Below are 14,376 nucleotides of genomic sequence, written 5' to 3'. Positions count from 1 at the left end.
AAGGAAATATAATTATAACTATTTGACGTATATAAATTTTAGATCACTTTTGAGATGGTTTATTTAGTTTGAGAATGTCAGTTTTACGGAAACTGCCAATAAAAGAACAGTATCATACATTGCATCTTATTGGAGCAGACATCTTACTAGAAGCAAATTTAGAGTCTGTTAACAGATTTCCTTATACAAGGAAGACAAAACAAAGAAGATGAATATTGTCAGATTGTAATGATATGAGCAGTAATTCAGATCAAGGCCACAACAGTATTGGGTTTTACATGTAGGTTATCGCAGTAGCAAGATTGCTACAAGGTTATGTGTAACATGCACTCGAACATTCCAAAAATGTACTCCATAAAATTCTCTTCTTCCCCTTAACATCACATAAAACAGAGGAGATGAGAGTATATGAATGGGTTTATTGATCTGTGAACACCCTAATAACTGTCAAAAGAACACAGCAAAAACTGTGCATCTGTGATTAGTGGCGGCTTGGTCACTCCAGTATCTAGCATTGTTTCCCTCTCTCCTGGTCTGTACAAAAAAATTTACAAATCTCTGTCGATTCAATACAAATTAGACTAGCAAAGTTCATATTAACACACCTGACTTAATAAGATCGGAAAACACTATCTATCTTTTTGATCATCTACTGATGGTGGAATCATCATTTTGGATGCTTTCTAAGAAAGAACCACACATTTTACTTATAAAATTTGCGTTAATGATCAATTATTACGGTCAATTGAATAGCAAACACATTTCAGATGAGATTTTTCTCAGTATTTTCCCAATTAATTGATTTCTGCTAGGTTCATTTACTGGTATATTTCTTTGCAATCAGTCATTTTAAAAGAAATATCTTGATACCCAATTCCTGATTTCACCTGTGCCGTCTTGGTGCATATTTTTGTATAGAATTCCAGTTTGGGATTATGTATCTGAGTTCACTTCAAAGACAGAGATTGCCTTTCTGTTTATTTAGTTTCATTTTGAAAATGTTACAACAGATCTGTGTAGTGTCTCTTTGTATATCTTAACTATCTCTTTCATTTGTAACAAGCAGAGAGTATTTCAAAAAAAGCTCAGCAGTCAGTAATGTCAAGATATTTTGACATGAAACCTTTATCATTCACTTCAAAAACCTTTCTTCCTTCAGCTTAGGTTTTGGATATAGGTCTGTCATCACTAGGGCTTCTGCATCGAGCTTATATCTCTTTAGTTCCTGTTTTTCCCCTTTAAACTTCACTACAACTTTGATGGAAAACATGGCCCCTAGTGACTTGTAGTAGGAAGCAACCTTTGTATTTCCTGTCTTTAAAAAAAAAAATTCTATAGCCATGCCTGCATTATACTCGGATGAACTTTTCAGGTGGTTGAGGGAAATTTTGGTAGTGTAGGTAGAAAAGCTGGAAATAAGTCAAGTGGCAAAATTATAGGCAGCAATATGCCAGATAGCCAACTCAATTTTCATGTCTTCCTCAAAATTACTGTTGCCACTTGGATCAAATTAAATCAATGAAGCAAAATTTGCTAAATTAGTGTCTTAGCAAAAAGGATTAGTTTTAAAAGATAGATGTAGTGGGAAAACATCTTGGTAGTTCTCAATGAAGAGTAAATTAGATTAAATTTGATCAGGTTAGTTTTAACCTAAGGATCATGTACTGTATGTAGAATTGATCACAACCACTCATCTTTACTTGTAGATGGCGGGATAGAAGTGACCTTATCATTGGGACAAGCGGCAACATTCATGTCAACGAAACCGAACTCATCTTTGAGAGACCACAAGAGATGGACTCGGGCAATTACACTGCCATTATTAAAAACATTGCTGGTAGAAATCAACAGAAAGTTTGGATTATTGTTTCAGGTAATTCAGAGGAAATACTTTTTAAGCAAAGATCATTACGAAACATATTACACTTTTCAAGTATAGTTTTGATAACAAAATTTGTACTTGAATGAAAAAGTTAACATAAACTGTACAGATTAACAAGATTAAAACATGACAGCTGGATGATATTGCCAATTCCAGATCATCTGTTGGTGCTGTATTTTAAAAAAATCAGTGTTCCAGAGACAAAAACATAGTGTAGATTAACATTTGGGAGTCTCAAACTTTAACTCAATGTAGGTTAGTTTTATAGAGCATCTGGTGTTTTCAGGAGGAATTCTTCAAATCTTCTATGGATTCAAAAACAAAAATCAGGAAAGAATACACCTGTCACCGAGGTGATGTAATTCAAAATGAGGCAAATTTACTGTGTAACTTGTAAGGCGTAAAGTACCAAAATTATGGTAATAGAATAAAACCACATGCTAAATATCTTACAAACAAAAAGTAAATTTAGTTTTAATTACGTAGCAGGTTAAGAAAAATAATGGCATTAATCAAAACCAGGTTTACCTAGTAAATAAACATTAAATTGCATGTAAATGATTGAAATATATCATCTTGAAGCAATAAGTTCATGGATTAAAAAAAAACACAACTCTAAACACTGAGCTATAAATACCGGTACATGTTGAATTATGTGCAAAAATTTGTTCATCATACATGTTTGTAAAAAAAAAAAATAGATTTTTTTAGAGACGGGGGGTCCATTTTCAGTATTTAAGAGTGAAAAAATAAGCTGCTTTAGTGATTGCGGAGTTATGTGTGTTATATATTTTAATCTGACTTCAAAGAAACAACCAGTAGTATTTTTATATTTGTATCCTCTTTCTTTCTGTGAAATATTTGTCAGTTGATAACCTGTTTCACACTCTTATGACAATTGTTGGCAAACATTAGCATGCTGCATCTATTGTTAAAAATATCCTTCAAAAAAAGCTTCACTGTTATTCAGAGAATTTTTTGAGAAGACTCTTGCAGTTTATAAACAGAACAACCATACATAAGATTTTTCTTTAATATAGTGCCCCCTACCATAAGAAGGCCGCCATTAAACATGGCGGTTGAGGAGGACAGCAGTGCTATGTTGAGTTGTCAGGTGTCAGGGACTCCATACCCCGTCACTACCGTCATCTGGGAGAAAGATGGGAACCTCATCAGAATGGTCAGTACTCATATTGAGGTTATAACAACAAATGATTCAAGTGTCTTACACAAAATTTAGAAAGCAACATAATACAAGTGTTACTATTAAATAAATTATTGTAAAGTATGCACTTTATTCTTTAATGTAACTAATCTTAGGACTCTGACAGGTGTTTGGTATAAAAGATGTACATGTATTTTTTTTTTATTTTGAAGATTTAGTTTAGAAGTGTAATAAGTATATAGCATTTATTAATCTGTTTGGCAGTGTAAAAATTTACACCAAAAATTTCTTTGCAAAAAAGGTTGAAAACCCTAATTCTCATACAGTTTGTAAAAGACTAAGCATAATCTATCGGAACTATTTAAGTTTCCCTCCAGCCTTCTAAGGACCTTTCTGTGGTTTTCAATATCTCATATAAAATTCCAGTAATCGGCTTCAGAAGATAAAAAAAAATGTCCTTACCTTTAATTTTAAGGATTTTATAAAAGATTAAAGACCCCGTGATGTGTAAGTGCTTTCAAGAGATGAACATGATTAAAATAGATTTGAATAATATATAAAGCTGCTAATTTACACCATTCTTGAAGGGTTCCACAAGACATATCATAGACCTGAAGCAAGGTACCCTGACAATAAAGCAGACAGTGATGGCAGATGCAGGAACATACAAATGTGTGGCCAACACAACGGGACAGAGCTTAGTGGAATCCCAGGGGGCATACCTCCACGTCAAAAGTAGGTCAACTGACAGGTGATGAAGGGAGATTAGCAGGGCTTTAAGTGACCATACTGTATCCGATGAGCAGAAAAAAACATTGTTAAGACTTTTGCACCTAGATAACTTTTTTAATCTCTGAAATATATGGCTCAAAAGAATGTGTGCTTGTCAGAAAAGATATATTTGTAAAATTACAAAGTGGAAAATGGTTGAAGGTCTTTGTTTTAAAAATACATCATTTTATCTTCATTTTAGAAGATTAACATAAGAATACTGAAAATTTTGACCAAGCAGTGTTTTGCATGTTTCAAATATTTGCTTGATACAAGTACTACAATCAAGTTTGCTTGCAGGAAAATCATAAAATTAAAAACATGATTTTTTTTACCAGAGAAATTGAAATTTCATCCTCCTCCTAAAGATACCTACATTGAGCTATCCCATGATGCCTCAGTAACGTGCAAGGCTGAGGGAGATGGACCTGTTCGTATCGTGTGGCGGAGATCCACTCCAACAGATACAGACCCTCACTTCACTTCTATGGGGGGCACCATGAATTTCTTCAAGGTTCAAAGGTCAGATGAGGGACTATACACTTGTACTGCTTATAATGATAAGCAAGGCACCATTAATACTACAGTCTTCATAGATGTTGTTGGTAAGTTTGAGTTTGATTTTGTACTCAGAAAAAATATTTAATACTTTTATGATAATTATTTTTTTGAAGAGGGGGAGGTGAATTGCATAGTATGGTTGGATTTTGCAGAGAGACCCAGATTTCAAGTAAGGCCAAAGAACATGACAATCTATGAAGGACATCCAGCAATGATGCACTGTGTAGCTATTGGTGACCCCAAACCAGAAATCCATTGGGACAAAAATTACTTCCAAGACATTGACAGTAAAAGGATTACGGTATTGGCTTCTTATTAAGGATCAAACAAACTTATTTTCATGTTCATGCATAGTATGAATATTTACAACAATTGATAAAAACATATCAGCAAAAGCACAGTGTTGAATTAACAATACCTCCCTGTAAAGGGAAACATACTCATAGCATAAATTGCATCGTAGGCACTTGATTGAAATTTAAATTTAAAAAGTTTTAAACATGATTACATTGTTTATTTTTGCAGCTTTTTCCTAATGGCACCTTGTTTTTCTCCAAAGTTTACATGGAGGACCAGGGCAGATATGGATGTAAAGCTTCCAACGTGGCAGGAAAAGTCCGCATAGAGGCCTTTCTTACTGTCTCAAGTAAATATATAGCCATGTGTTTAAAATAATTTGTTGTTTTCATGGTAGGAAGAGACCCACAAATTCATGTCCTCCATGAAATGTAAAATCCTATATGCAACAGTTTCATGTTTCCTCTTCAACTCCAAATCATTTCCCCCAGAACTAATATTTTAACAGATTTAATTCATTTTTTGTTGTTATCAAGATAAAACTAATTTACACAATTACCTTTTTTTCAGCCTCCATTGAGTACACAATTGGTAAATCTAATGACGATGGAGGATCTGACATGATGAAAACTATTATCATTGTTGTGTGTAGTGCAGGGGCATATTTAGCTTTGGTCGTAGCTCTGACAGCCTACTGTAGCTATAGACTTCTTATGCAGAGGAGGAATAGGAAAGCCACATGTAAGTCACATTGTGTTACCATTACTACCAATAGTCTACAAGTCTATAAATTTTTGGTTAATGGTATATTTTTTTTTTTGCATGAGAAAATCTTTCTAAAGAATAATAGAAATTCAAATTGTCTTTATTATGTTCCCCAAACGGAGTTTGGGAACATATTGTTTTTACTCGGTTTCTTATTAAGGTCTTCCGTCTTCACGGAAGACCTTATAGTGATTCTATTGTTTCTTATTATTATTATTATTATTCTTTTTTTTTTAGACAAAATTTTGTGCAGGCGATTTCTCGTAAACTATTCGGTGGATTTCAATGAAAATTTTAGGAATTATAGGTCATTATATGAATTTTATATAAAATTCCGTTTGTTGGGAAATTCACTACCAGTGCCAAGTTATGGGCAATTTCCTGATTTTAAAATGCAATTTTGTCTTCGAATGTTCTCGAAAACGGCTCAAGATATTAACTGGAGACTTCTTAGAGATGATAGACCATGAGTTATAGATGTGCAATTTTGCCTTCGTTTGCGTCGTCAGTACTTCCGGTTGCTACAGGAAGTGAATTTAAAATGTGCACTTTTTCAACTTTTTTTGTTTTTCAATATTTTTCTTTGATATAATTAATGGTAATTAAGATCCTACTGGAAAAGCCAAATATATAATTTATTTAAGAATTGATCAATCCACAAACTAGATATTCGCATTTAAAAATCTGAAGCGTGTCCAAGATGGCGGCGGTCTCCGTAAACTCCGCCATTAAGCAAGTCGGGTTCTACAAGGTCAGCTGAGCGTTTAGATGAACGAAACTTCTACCAAAAAGATTTATGAAATGTAAAGGATTCTTTAGATTGCTACATCGCAATTACCTTGCATTGAGTATAGTTTTAATATGAGGTTTCCTCAAACTTCTATTGAAATTGCTTTTGTCTGCATCTCATAGTAGAATACAACATGACTACAAGTGGAAATACGATGACTACAGTCTTTTGTTTTGCACCAGGGAAAACTTATCCTAAACCATGGTTATAAGTAATAGCTTTTCAAGAAACTTGCCTGACTTAATATTCACTATGTTTTGAAGTATTACTTGACTTCTGTTTATTTTACCTCGCACGCTTATGACATATTAAATGAATAGAAAAGACAAAAATAAGAAAATCATTTTTTTTAAAAGATTGTTTATTAAAGGTTATATTAATATTCTTGTAATAAATGCAAGTTATTGAACATGAAGAGTATCAGATTCCTTGACCGTCGGGGGCGAGTGATTTTTTTTTCAGTGAAACATTCCAGTCTTTTCATGAACGTGTAACTCATCTCCACTTTGGGGGTAAACAGAATACAAAATTCGTGGAAAATCTTACCGAATTCACAGCTTTAGTGTTACTTGGCCGTATACGATATTATATTTGTATAATGTGATAAATATACTTTCTTACGCTCGAAATTCCGATTATAAGAACATACATTTCTAATTTTCATTGAAGCTATCAGATCCATTAAATAGATCAAACATTTCAAAGGAATGGCGTGAACAACTACTTGTGACGTATGGCACGAAATAATGTATCATGGCCGACTTCAGTAGTAGACAAATGGCGACAATAGTGCAGAAATATATAACATTGGCATGCTTGTATATGGTTTTGCATGGAATAAAAAGTTGAATACATATCGAATAAAGGAAAGAAAACAGTATCATCTGTTCATCACTAATAGATTATCTATCCTAAAAATTACTGTTACAACTCAAGTTACAAATTCCGATGTGATCATCTTGAGCAAGTTTGGCGCGAAGATGTACTCGTGGCGTTTAACGCAAAACTATGAATAGTGACCGCCTTTCATTATTCTAAGACAGATGAATTGTTTCAGAAGTAATATACAAGTAGATTTAGAGATGTGGTCCCAATAGCGTCACAGTAAGCGCTTTGTGTTTCCATGCTGGCGACCCGGGTTCAATCTTTTTTGTTTCCATAAAAAGTTTTATCACTTTTTCAGCTTGATTTTGCGGGGTTTTTTTTCAGAATGGGACGGAAGACCTCTCGTTGCTCGCAACGAGTTTCTTTTCTAGTTATTATGTTCCCCAAACGAAGTTGGGGAACATATTGTTTTTACTCTGTTTTTTATTATTATTATTTTTCTTCTTCTTCCTGGGTACTTTTTTGTCCGCGAGTGATCTTGTAAACTGTTCATCCGAAGTAGGTAAAACCTTTTTAGGGTTAGTAGACATGTTATGTAGATTTGCGGAATCAAGGTCATTTTCCGCGCACGTGCTTGCAAGAGCGTGCACGTGCAACACGTGAAATGACCAGTATAATAGATATAGCCGTAACTTTTCTATTTTTTGACTATATGCTTTGAAACTCATAATATAAGTATATATTAGTTGTATATGCATAATGACATGTTCCTCGCGCACGTGCTTGCAAGAGCGCGCACGTGCAACGCGTGAAATGACAAATATAATAGATACAGCTGCAACTTTTCTATTTCTTGATGAAATACTTTGAAACTCATAATATAAGGATATATTAGTAGTATAGACATGATGACATGGTCAAAATAGCAAGATCTCAAGCGCATGCACGTGCGCTTCACGCTGATTGGCTGAAACTAAAGTCTCAATATTTTTCATGTTTCTTGTCATAATCTTTTGAAATTTTGAACAAAGTCTTAAATTATGAAGATCTACAGCATGATATATAAAAATTTTCATGAAAGCATGCGCATGCGTGCGTGCTGCAATCTGATTGGCTGAAACTTTAAACGGCTATATCTCCTTTGTTTTTGGACGAAATGCTTTGAAATTTAAAACATAGTCATGCAGTAGGATATCCTACAATACGATATAGAAAGAAAATCATGAAATCACGCGCATGCACGTGTGCTGCAATTTGATTGGCTGAAACTTTAAATGGCTATATTTATTTTGTTTTTTGACGAAATGTTTGGAATTTTAAATATAGTCATTCATTAAGATATCCTTCAATACGTGTAAGATAAAAAATTCTTGAAATCATGCGCATGCATGTGTGCTGCAATCTGATTGGCTGAAACTTCAAATGGCTATAACTCCCTTGTTTTTTAACCAAACAGGATGGGATTTAGAACATAGATAAATATAAGGGACTCCTACAAGAAGGTGTATTCATCATGCACTTGCTTGCACGTGCGTGCACGTGAAATGAGTAAAATTATAACACTTGAATGAGTGTATTTTTTAATACTTTTGGATAACATCTTTGATATCAAGTATATTAAAATATATAGATATTGTAGACAAGATAATATGGCCGTTGCGTATATGAACACGCGTACAATGCTTAAATTTAAATATATTTTGTATTCTTCTGGGAAGACCTTGATAAGTTTAAATTCCATTAAGTATTTCTTATTTAATAGAGATTACAGGGAATATGGCACCAAAAGGGAGTTGGGGAGCGTTTGGGGAACATCTGTAACGGTCCCCGTTACAATTAGCACTAGTTATTATTATTATTATTCTTTTTTTTCTTCTTTGTTCTCCGGTACTTTTTTTGTCCGCGAGTGTTCTCAGAAACTGTTCACCCAACTAAGTTAAAACCTTTTTAGGGTTAATAGGTGTCAAGTGTAGGTGTGCACAACGAAGGTCATTTTGCGCGCATACGCATGCACGTGCGTGCGCGTGAAATGAGTTAAATGACTGATATACTTATTATAGCCATAACTTTTACATTTTTTATTGAAATGCTTTGAAACTCATTCTATAAGGATATATTAATAGTCTAGATATTATGACATGGTCAAATTAGCACGAACTCACGTGCATGCACGTGCGCTTCCCTCTGATTGGCTGAAACAAAGATTTCAATATCTCTTTTGTTTATTGATGAAATGCTTTGAAATTTTAAACATAGTCATGCATTAGGATATACTACAATATAATATATAGCAGGTATCATGAAAACAGGCGCATGCACGTGCGCTGCAATCTGATTGGCTTAAACTTTAAAAGGGTATAACTCCTTTGATTTTCAACCAAACAGGATGGGATTTAGAACATAGATAGACATAGTGGATTCCTACAAAAAGGTAAGGTCATCATGCACATGCATGCACGTGAGATGGGTAAAATCAAAAATACACTTGATGAAGCGTATTTTTTAATACTTTTGGATTAAATGCTTTATTATCTTATCATATTAATGTATATAGATAGTGTAGACAAGAGAATATGGTCATTACGCACATGCATTTACATGTGCACGCGTGCAAATGCTAAAATTTGAATATACTCAGTATACTTCAGGGAAACGTTGTTAAAGTGTAAAATGCATAGAGTTTGTCGTTTTTAATGAAGCTTAAAGGGAGTATGGCACCAAAAGGGAGTTGGGGAGCGTTTGGGGAACATCTGTAACGGTTCCCGTTACAATTAGCCCTAGTTTGATTTATTGTTGTAAAAAACATGGTGCCACATGAGGCCTTATTACAACGTTTTAACATATTGTCATACATTGAATCTTTAGTTTGTATGCTGAAAAAAATGTTTAATATTTCATTTCTGCTTCTTCACAGCCAAGACAGAAAATGGCCACATCTCAACGGAGCAGCATGAATTACTGGTCAAAGAGCGAGACAGCGAGTCAAGAAACCAGTGTCGTAGCGATAGTGACAATCGATCGCATGCCTCAGGACTCAGTTCTCACCCCTCCCAATCCTCATCCTCCTACACTCGGTCACGGCGGGGGAGTCTGGATAGGCTGGTCTACCCAAGACAGAAACTGTCCTCATTTGGCATGCTAGGTGAATACTAATTATACCCCCCGCAAACAAAGTTTGGGGGGGTATATAGGAATCACCTTGTCCGTCTGTCTGTCCGTCCGTCTGTCCGTCTGTCTGTGCAATCGTGTCCGGTCCATATCTTTCTTACAGAGGGACATTAGAATCTACTACTCCACAGTAAGATTGCTCATGACCTAAGGGTGTGTCATGACCTTGACCCAAGGTCATTTGGGGAAGTTCAAGGTCACTGGAAGAAAAATTTCATAATTCGTGTCCGGTCCATATCTTTCTTATGGATAAACTTGGTAGGTTCTCATTTCACACAAAGATTGCCCATGACCCAAGGGTGTGTCATGACCTTGACCCAAGGTCATTTGAGGAAGTTCAAGGTCACTGGAAGAAAAATTTCATAATTCGTGTCCGGTCCATATCTTTCTTATGGATAAACTTGGTAGGTTCTCATTTCACACAAAGATTGCCCATGACCCAAGGGTGTGTCATGACCTTGGCCCAAGGTCATTTGAGGAAGTTCAAGGTCACTGGAAGAAAAATTTCATAATTTGTGTCCGGTCCATATCTTTCTTATGGATAAACTTGGTAGGTTCTCATTTCACACAAAGATTGCCCATGACCGAAGGGTGTGTCATGACCTTGACCCAAGGTCATTTGGGGAAGTTCAAGGTCACTGGAAGAAAAATTTCATAATTCGTGTCCGGTCCATATCTTTCTTATGGATAAACTTGGTAGGTTTTCATTTCACACTAAGATTGCCCATGACCGAAGGGTGTGTCATGACCTTGACCCAAGGTCATTTGGGGAAGTTCAAGGTCACTGGTAGAAAAATTTCATAATTCGTGTCCGGTCCATATCTTTCTTATGGATAAACTTGGTAGGTTCTCATTTCACACAAAGATTGCCCATGACCCAAGGGTGTGTCATGACCTTGACCCAAGGTCATTTGGGGAAGTTCAAGGTCCCTGGAAGAAAAATTTCATAATTCGTGTTTGATACATATCTTTATTATGGAAAAACCTACTTCTGAAAAACCCAGCAGGGGGTATTTTGTCCCGTTTGGACAGTTCTAGTTAGTTTTCATTTTAATTAACCAGAACGTTATCAAGAATTCAAAAAAATGTTGTTGTTTTATCACATATTTTAAGTAGATGTACAAATATTATCCAATACCTATGCTTCTATGATGATAATACATTTCTCTAAATACATTTTAATAATGAAAACTTTATTAACCTGTTATATTATGGATTTATTAATAAAATTCGCTGCAATATTAATAAAAGGAAATAGGATTTTTTCATGTAGAGTTATCTCTCTTTGCATAGGATACATTTTTTTGTATAGCAGGACTTTTTCAACATATTGCTGATGGCCATGTTGATTTGATAAATTCATGATATACAAAGCCCACATACCAAGTAATTTGAGTCTTCTGTTTTCCTACTTGTACAGGTAATGGTGTGTATGGTGATGTATTTCTGGCGAAGGCTTGTGAGATCAGGGACATAGAACCTGAGACGTTAGTGGTGGTCAAGTCTTTGTTGGTGAAGGATGAGCACCTGTTCTTTGAGTACCGACAGGAAATGGAAATGTACTCTAAACTGGACCACCCCTTCATCATCAAGCTGCTGGGGGTGTGTCGAGAGATTGAGCCTCATTTCATGATCCTGGAGTATTGTGACTGGGTAAGAAATGTCTGTTTCAATGATATTTTTTTTAATTTATATGATAATTTACTACGGTATGAGGAAGTATATTTATGCATGGACCATATTTACACAACCAGTATATGCAAGTGCCACTGTTCTTTGAATAACATATAAACACAAGAACCTGTTTTTCTCTTCTCCAGAAACAATAGATTTCACCTGATTATCATGATTAAAATGGATATTTTTATTTTTCCAGGGGGATTTGAAACAGTTCTTACTGGCCACAAGGGGTCATATTAATGGCCGTCCATTTCCGTCACGAATTCCGCCATTGAGCCTCGCTCAGAAGCTGACAATGTATAACCAGATAGCCTTAGGCATGGAACATTTATCTAATCATAGATTTATTCACAAAGACCTAGCAGCCAGAAATATTTTATTAACCTCCAGAATGGAGCTCAAAATATCTTCCCTCTCCATGTGTCGAGATGTGTATGCAGGGGAGTACTTTTTTTATAACCAGAGTCTTCTCCCTTTGAGATGGACGGCACCAGAAGTGTTACTTAGGAATGAGTATTCCACAAAGAGTGACGTTTGGGCGTACGGTGTGTTCATGTGGGAGGTGTTCAGTCTTGGGGAGCTGCCCTACCCCACACTTTCTGATGAAGAAGTTATTAGAAAACTCAAAATCTGTGATATTCAACTGCCAATGACAGAACAAATTCCATATGAACTGAGAGATATTATTAAGAAATGTATGTCAGACAATCCGCGAGATCGACCGGCCTTCAGTGAGTTGTGTTTACATCTCAGTGAGATGATGACTAAGTGTCAGACGGTTAGTCTACCAACATCTATCTCCCCCCTCCCTGTGTAGAGTGGGGGTACACGTACAAATTGTTATATGCTTTTGTACATGAACATTTTATGATGTGCCTGTGAATGAAAGATGAGAGTGCATGGTGAGAGGGCCCAGTCTTTATTAATTGTTGATTAAGCAGTTAGCTTCTAAAGTATATTATTGTATTTGCAATCAGCTCAAATGTTAAGAAATCCATTTCTTTACACAGAAAAGTTGTTACTTAATCAGTATTTATTCACTAGATATTGCAGGATTTAAAAAAAATTATTGCTGCAAGTGAATGTTGATCACATTGACTGACATTTCAGTACATAACATAGTACAGTATTATAAATACATGTATAATTCAGCATTTGTTTGATGTTGTTGGATCTTTGTATGTGTGATCTGTTTGAGAGTATGTGATAGACTAGGCTTATTGCTGGTCCAGAGGGTAAACACTATAATATAGAGTTTTGTGTGTCTGTTTGTTTCATGTTTTGATAGATTCTTCTTCACTGAAGTCATTCAGTCTAAATAAAATTGACTAGGTAAATGTCAGATAATGAACTTGTATGCTTATAGAACATTTGAAGTACATACATGCATTACAAAATTCATAATGTATCTGCAGCTGCTTGTGTGTATTTGCTGTTGAATTTAGTGCTTGTTGATGCTAAGTTGTGTTCCACTTTGTCTAAAATAAGAATTCTCCTCATTAGTTAAAAAAAATTGTGTACAGGTTGTTTGTTTTTTTTTTTGTTTTGTGTCTGTGCATACACATTACCTTCTAAAAAATTCAAACTGCACAATGTGCAAAAATGCCCTTTAGAAGTCTCATCAAAAGATATTGTCAGTAAATTAATTTAAATGTGCATATACAATATTGTGTATTTTTCAGCATATTTCTAGGGTTATATATACGAGGGGTGTTAGAAAAGTTCGCGGACAAGTTCTATTGTGAGCGCGCTATTTCCACGAAACCGGTTAAATTTTCCGGATAAAATCTTAACCTAGTTTCCAATAAATATACAAAAATATGGTGCCCTCCAGTGATCATTGAAAAATATACAGCATTTTTATATTGATAAAACTTGCTTCACGGAGCATGCTACATTTTGGCACGTTTACATCACAAAGACTTTTCATTAAAATTAAAAATTGCACATTTGTAGCGCAAAGAGATTTATTATATTTTACCTGTCGCTAAAGTATTCATGAAATATCACTGGGAGAAATTTTGATTAAAATTGGAGGGTATATGGTTGTTTTATAGCCATTTATAAATGATCAACGCGTAAAAACACAGCCAAAAATCGGAACGTCATCAAGCGTCATGGAGCACTGCACTACGTAAAAATTATGCGTGCAGACAGGAAAATGTCTAAAAAGATATTAAAATGTTCAAGATGCTGCCAGGAATTTCCTACACATAAAAAGGACAAAGTTTTCAAGTGGTTGTAGCCTTATAAGAATGTAAGGGTTAACATTTTTAATGATTAACTCCACCGATACTTCAAAACCCCCTTATCGTTGTGCCTCTGTGGTTTTGCATAGCTTCTATTCTGATCGATTAACTGTATAGATTATTTTAAAAATCTCAATAATATCCGAATCAGTACAATCCGAATCAGTACAATCCGAATCAGTACAAAAGACATTATAGTAGAAAAGTAATGTAACTTGTCTTG

The 14,376-nt window shown here is 35.0% G+C and overlaps 1 protein-coding gene across 1 annotated transcript in view; it reads left to right on the top strand.

The window, feature by feature from the left end:
• The window catches only part of LOC134250774 (inactive tyrosine-protein kinase 7-like), a 70,930-nt gene extending 57,324 nt beyond the window's left edge, over positions 1-13,606 (top strand). Inside the window, exons 19-28 of the mRNA XM_062733125.1 lie at positions 1,707-1,873; positions 2,923-3,062; positions 3,635-3,782; positions 4,157-4,423; positions 4,532-4,680; positions 4,905-5,025; positions 5,247-5,417; positions 9,971-10,198; positions 11,645-11,877; positions 12,101-13,606. Coding sequence (XP_062589109.1) covers positions 1,707-1,873; positions 2,923-3,062; positions 3,635-3,782; positions 4,157-4,423; positions 4,532-4,680; positions 4,905-5,025; positions 5,247-5,417; positions 9,971-10,198; positions 11,645-11,877; positions 12,101-12,721 — 2,245 coding nt within the window. The 3' untranslated portion in view covers positions 12,722-13,606. The remainder of the gene's footprint in view (positions 1-1,706; positions 1,874-2,922; positions 3,063-3,634; positions 3,783-4,156; positions 4,424-4,531; positions 4,681-4,904; positions 5,026-5,246; positions 5,418-9,970; positions 10,199-11,644; positions 11,878-12,100) is intronic.
• Positions 13,607-14,376: the final 770 nt, after the last annotated feature.

Source organism: Saccostrea cucullata, unplaced genomic scaffold (assembly GCF_032062105.1).
Source record: "Saccostrea cucullata isolate Sc308-1 unplaced genomic scaffold, CSIRO_AGI_Scuc_v1 ctg1802, whole genome shotgun sequence".
NCBI lineage: Eukaryota > Metazoa > Mollusca > Bivalvia > Ostreida > Ostreidae > Saccostrea > Saccostrea cuccullata.
This window is presented reverse-complemented; position numbering and strand designations above follow the sequence as displayed.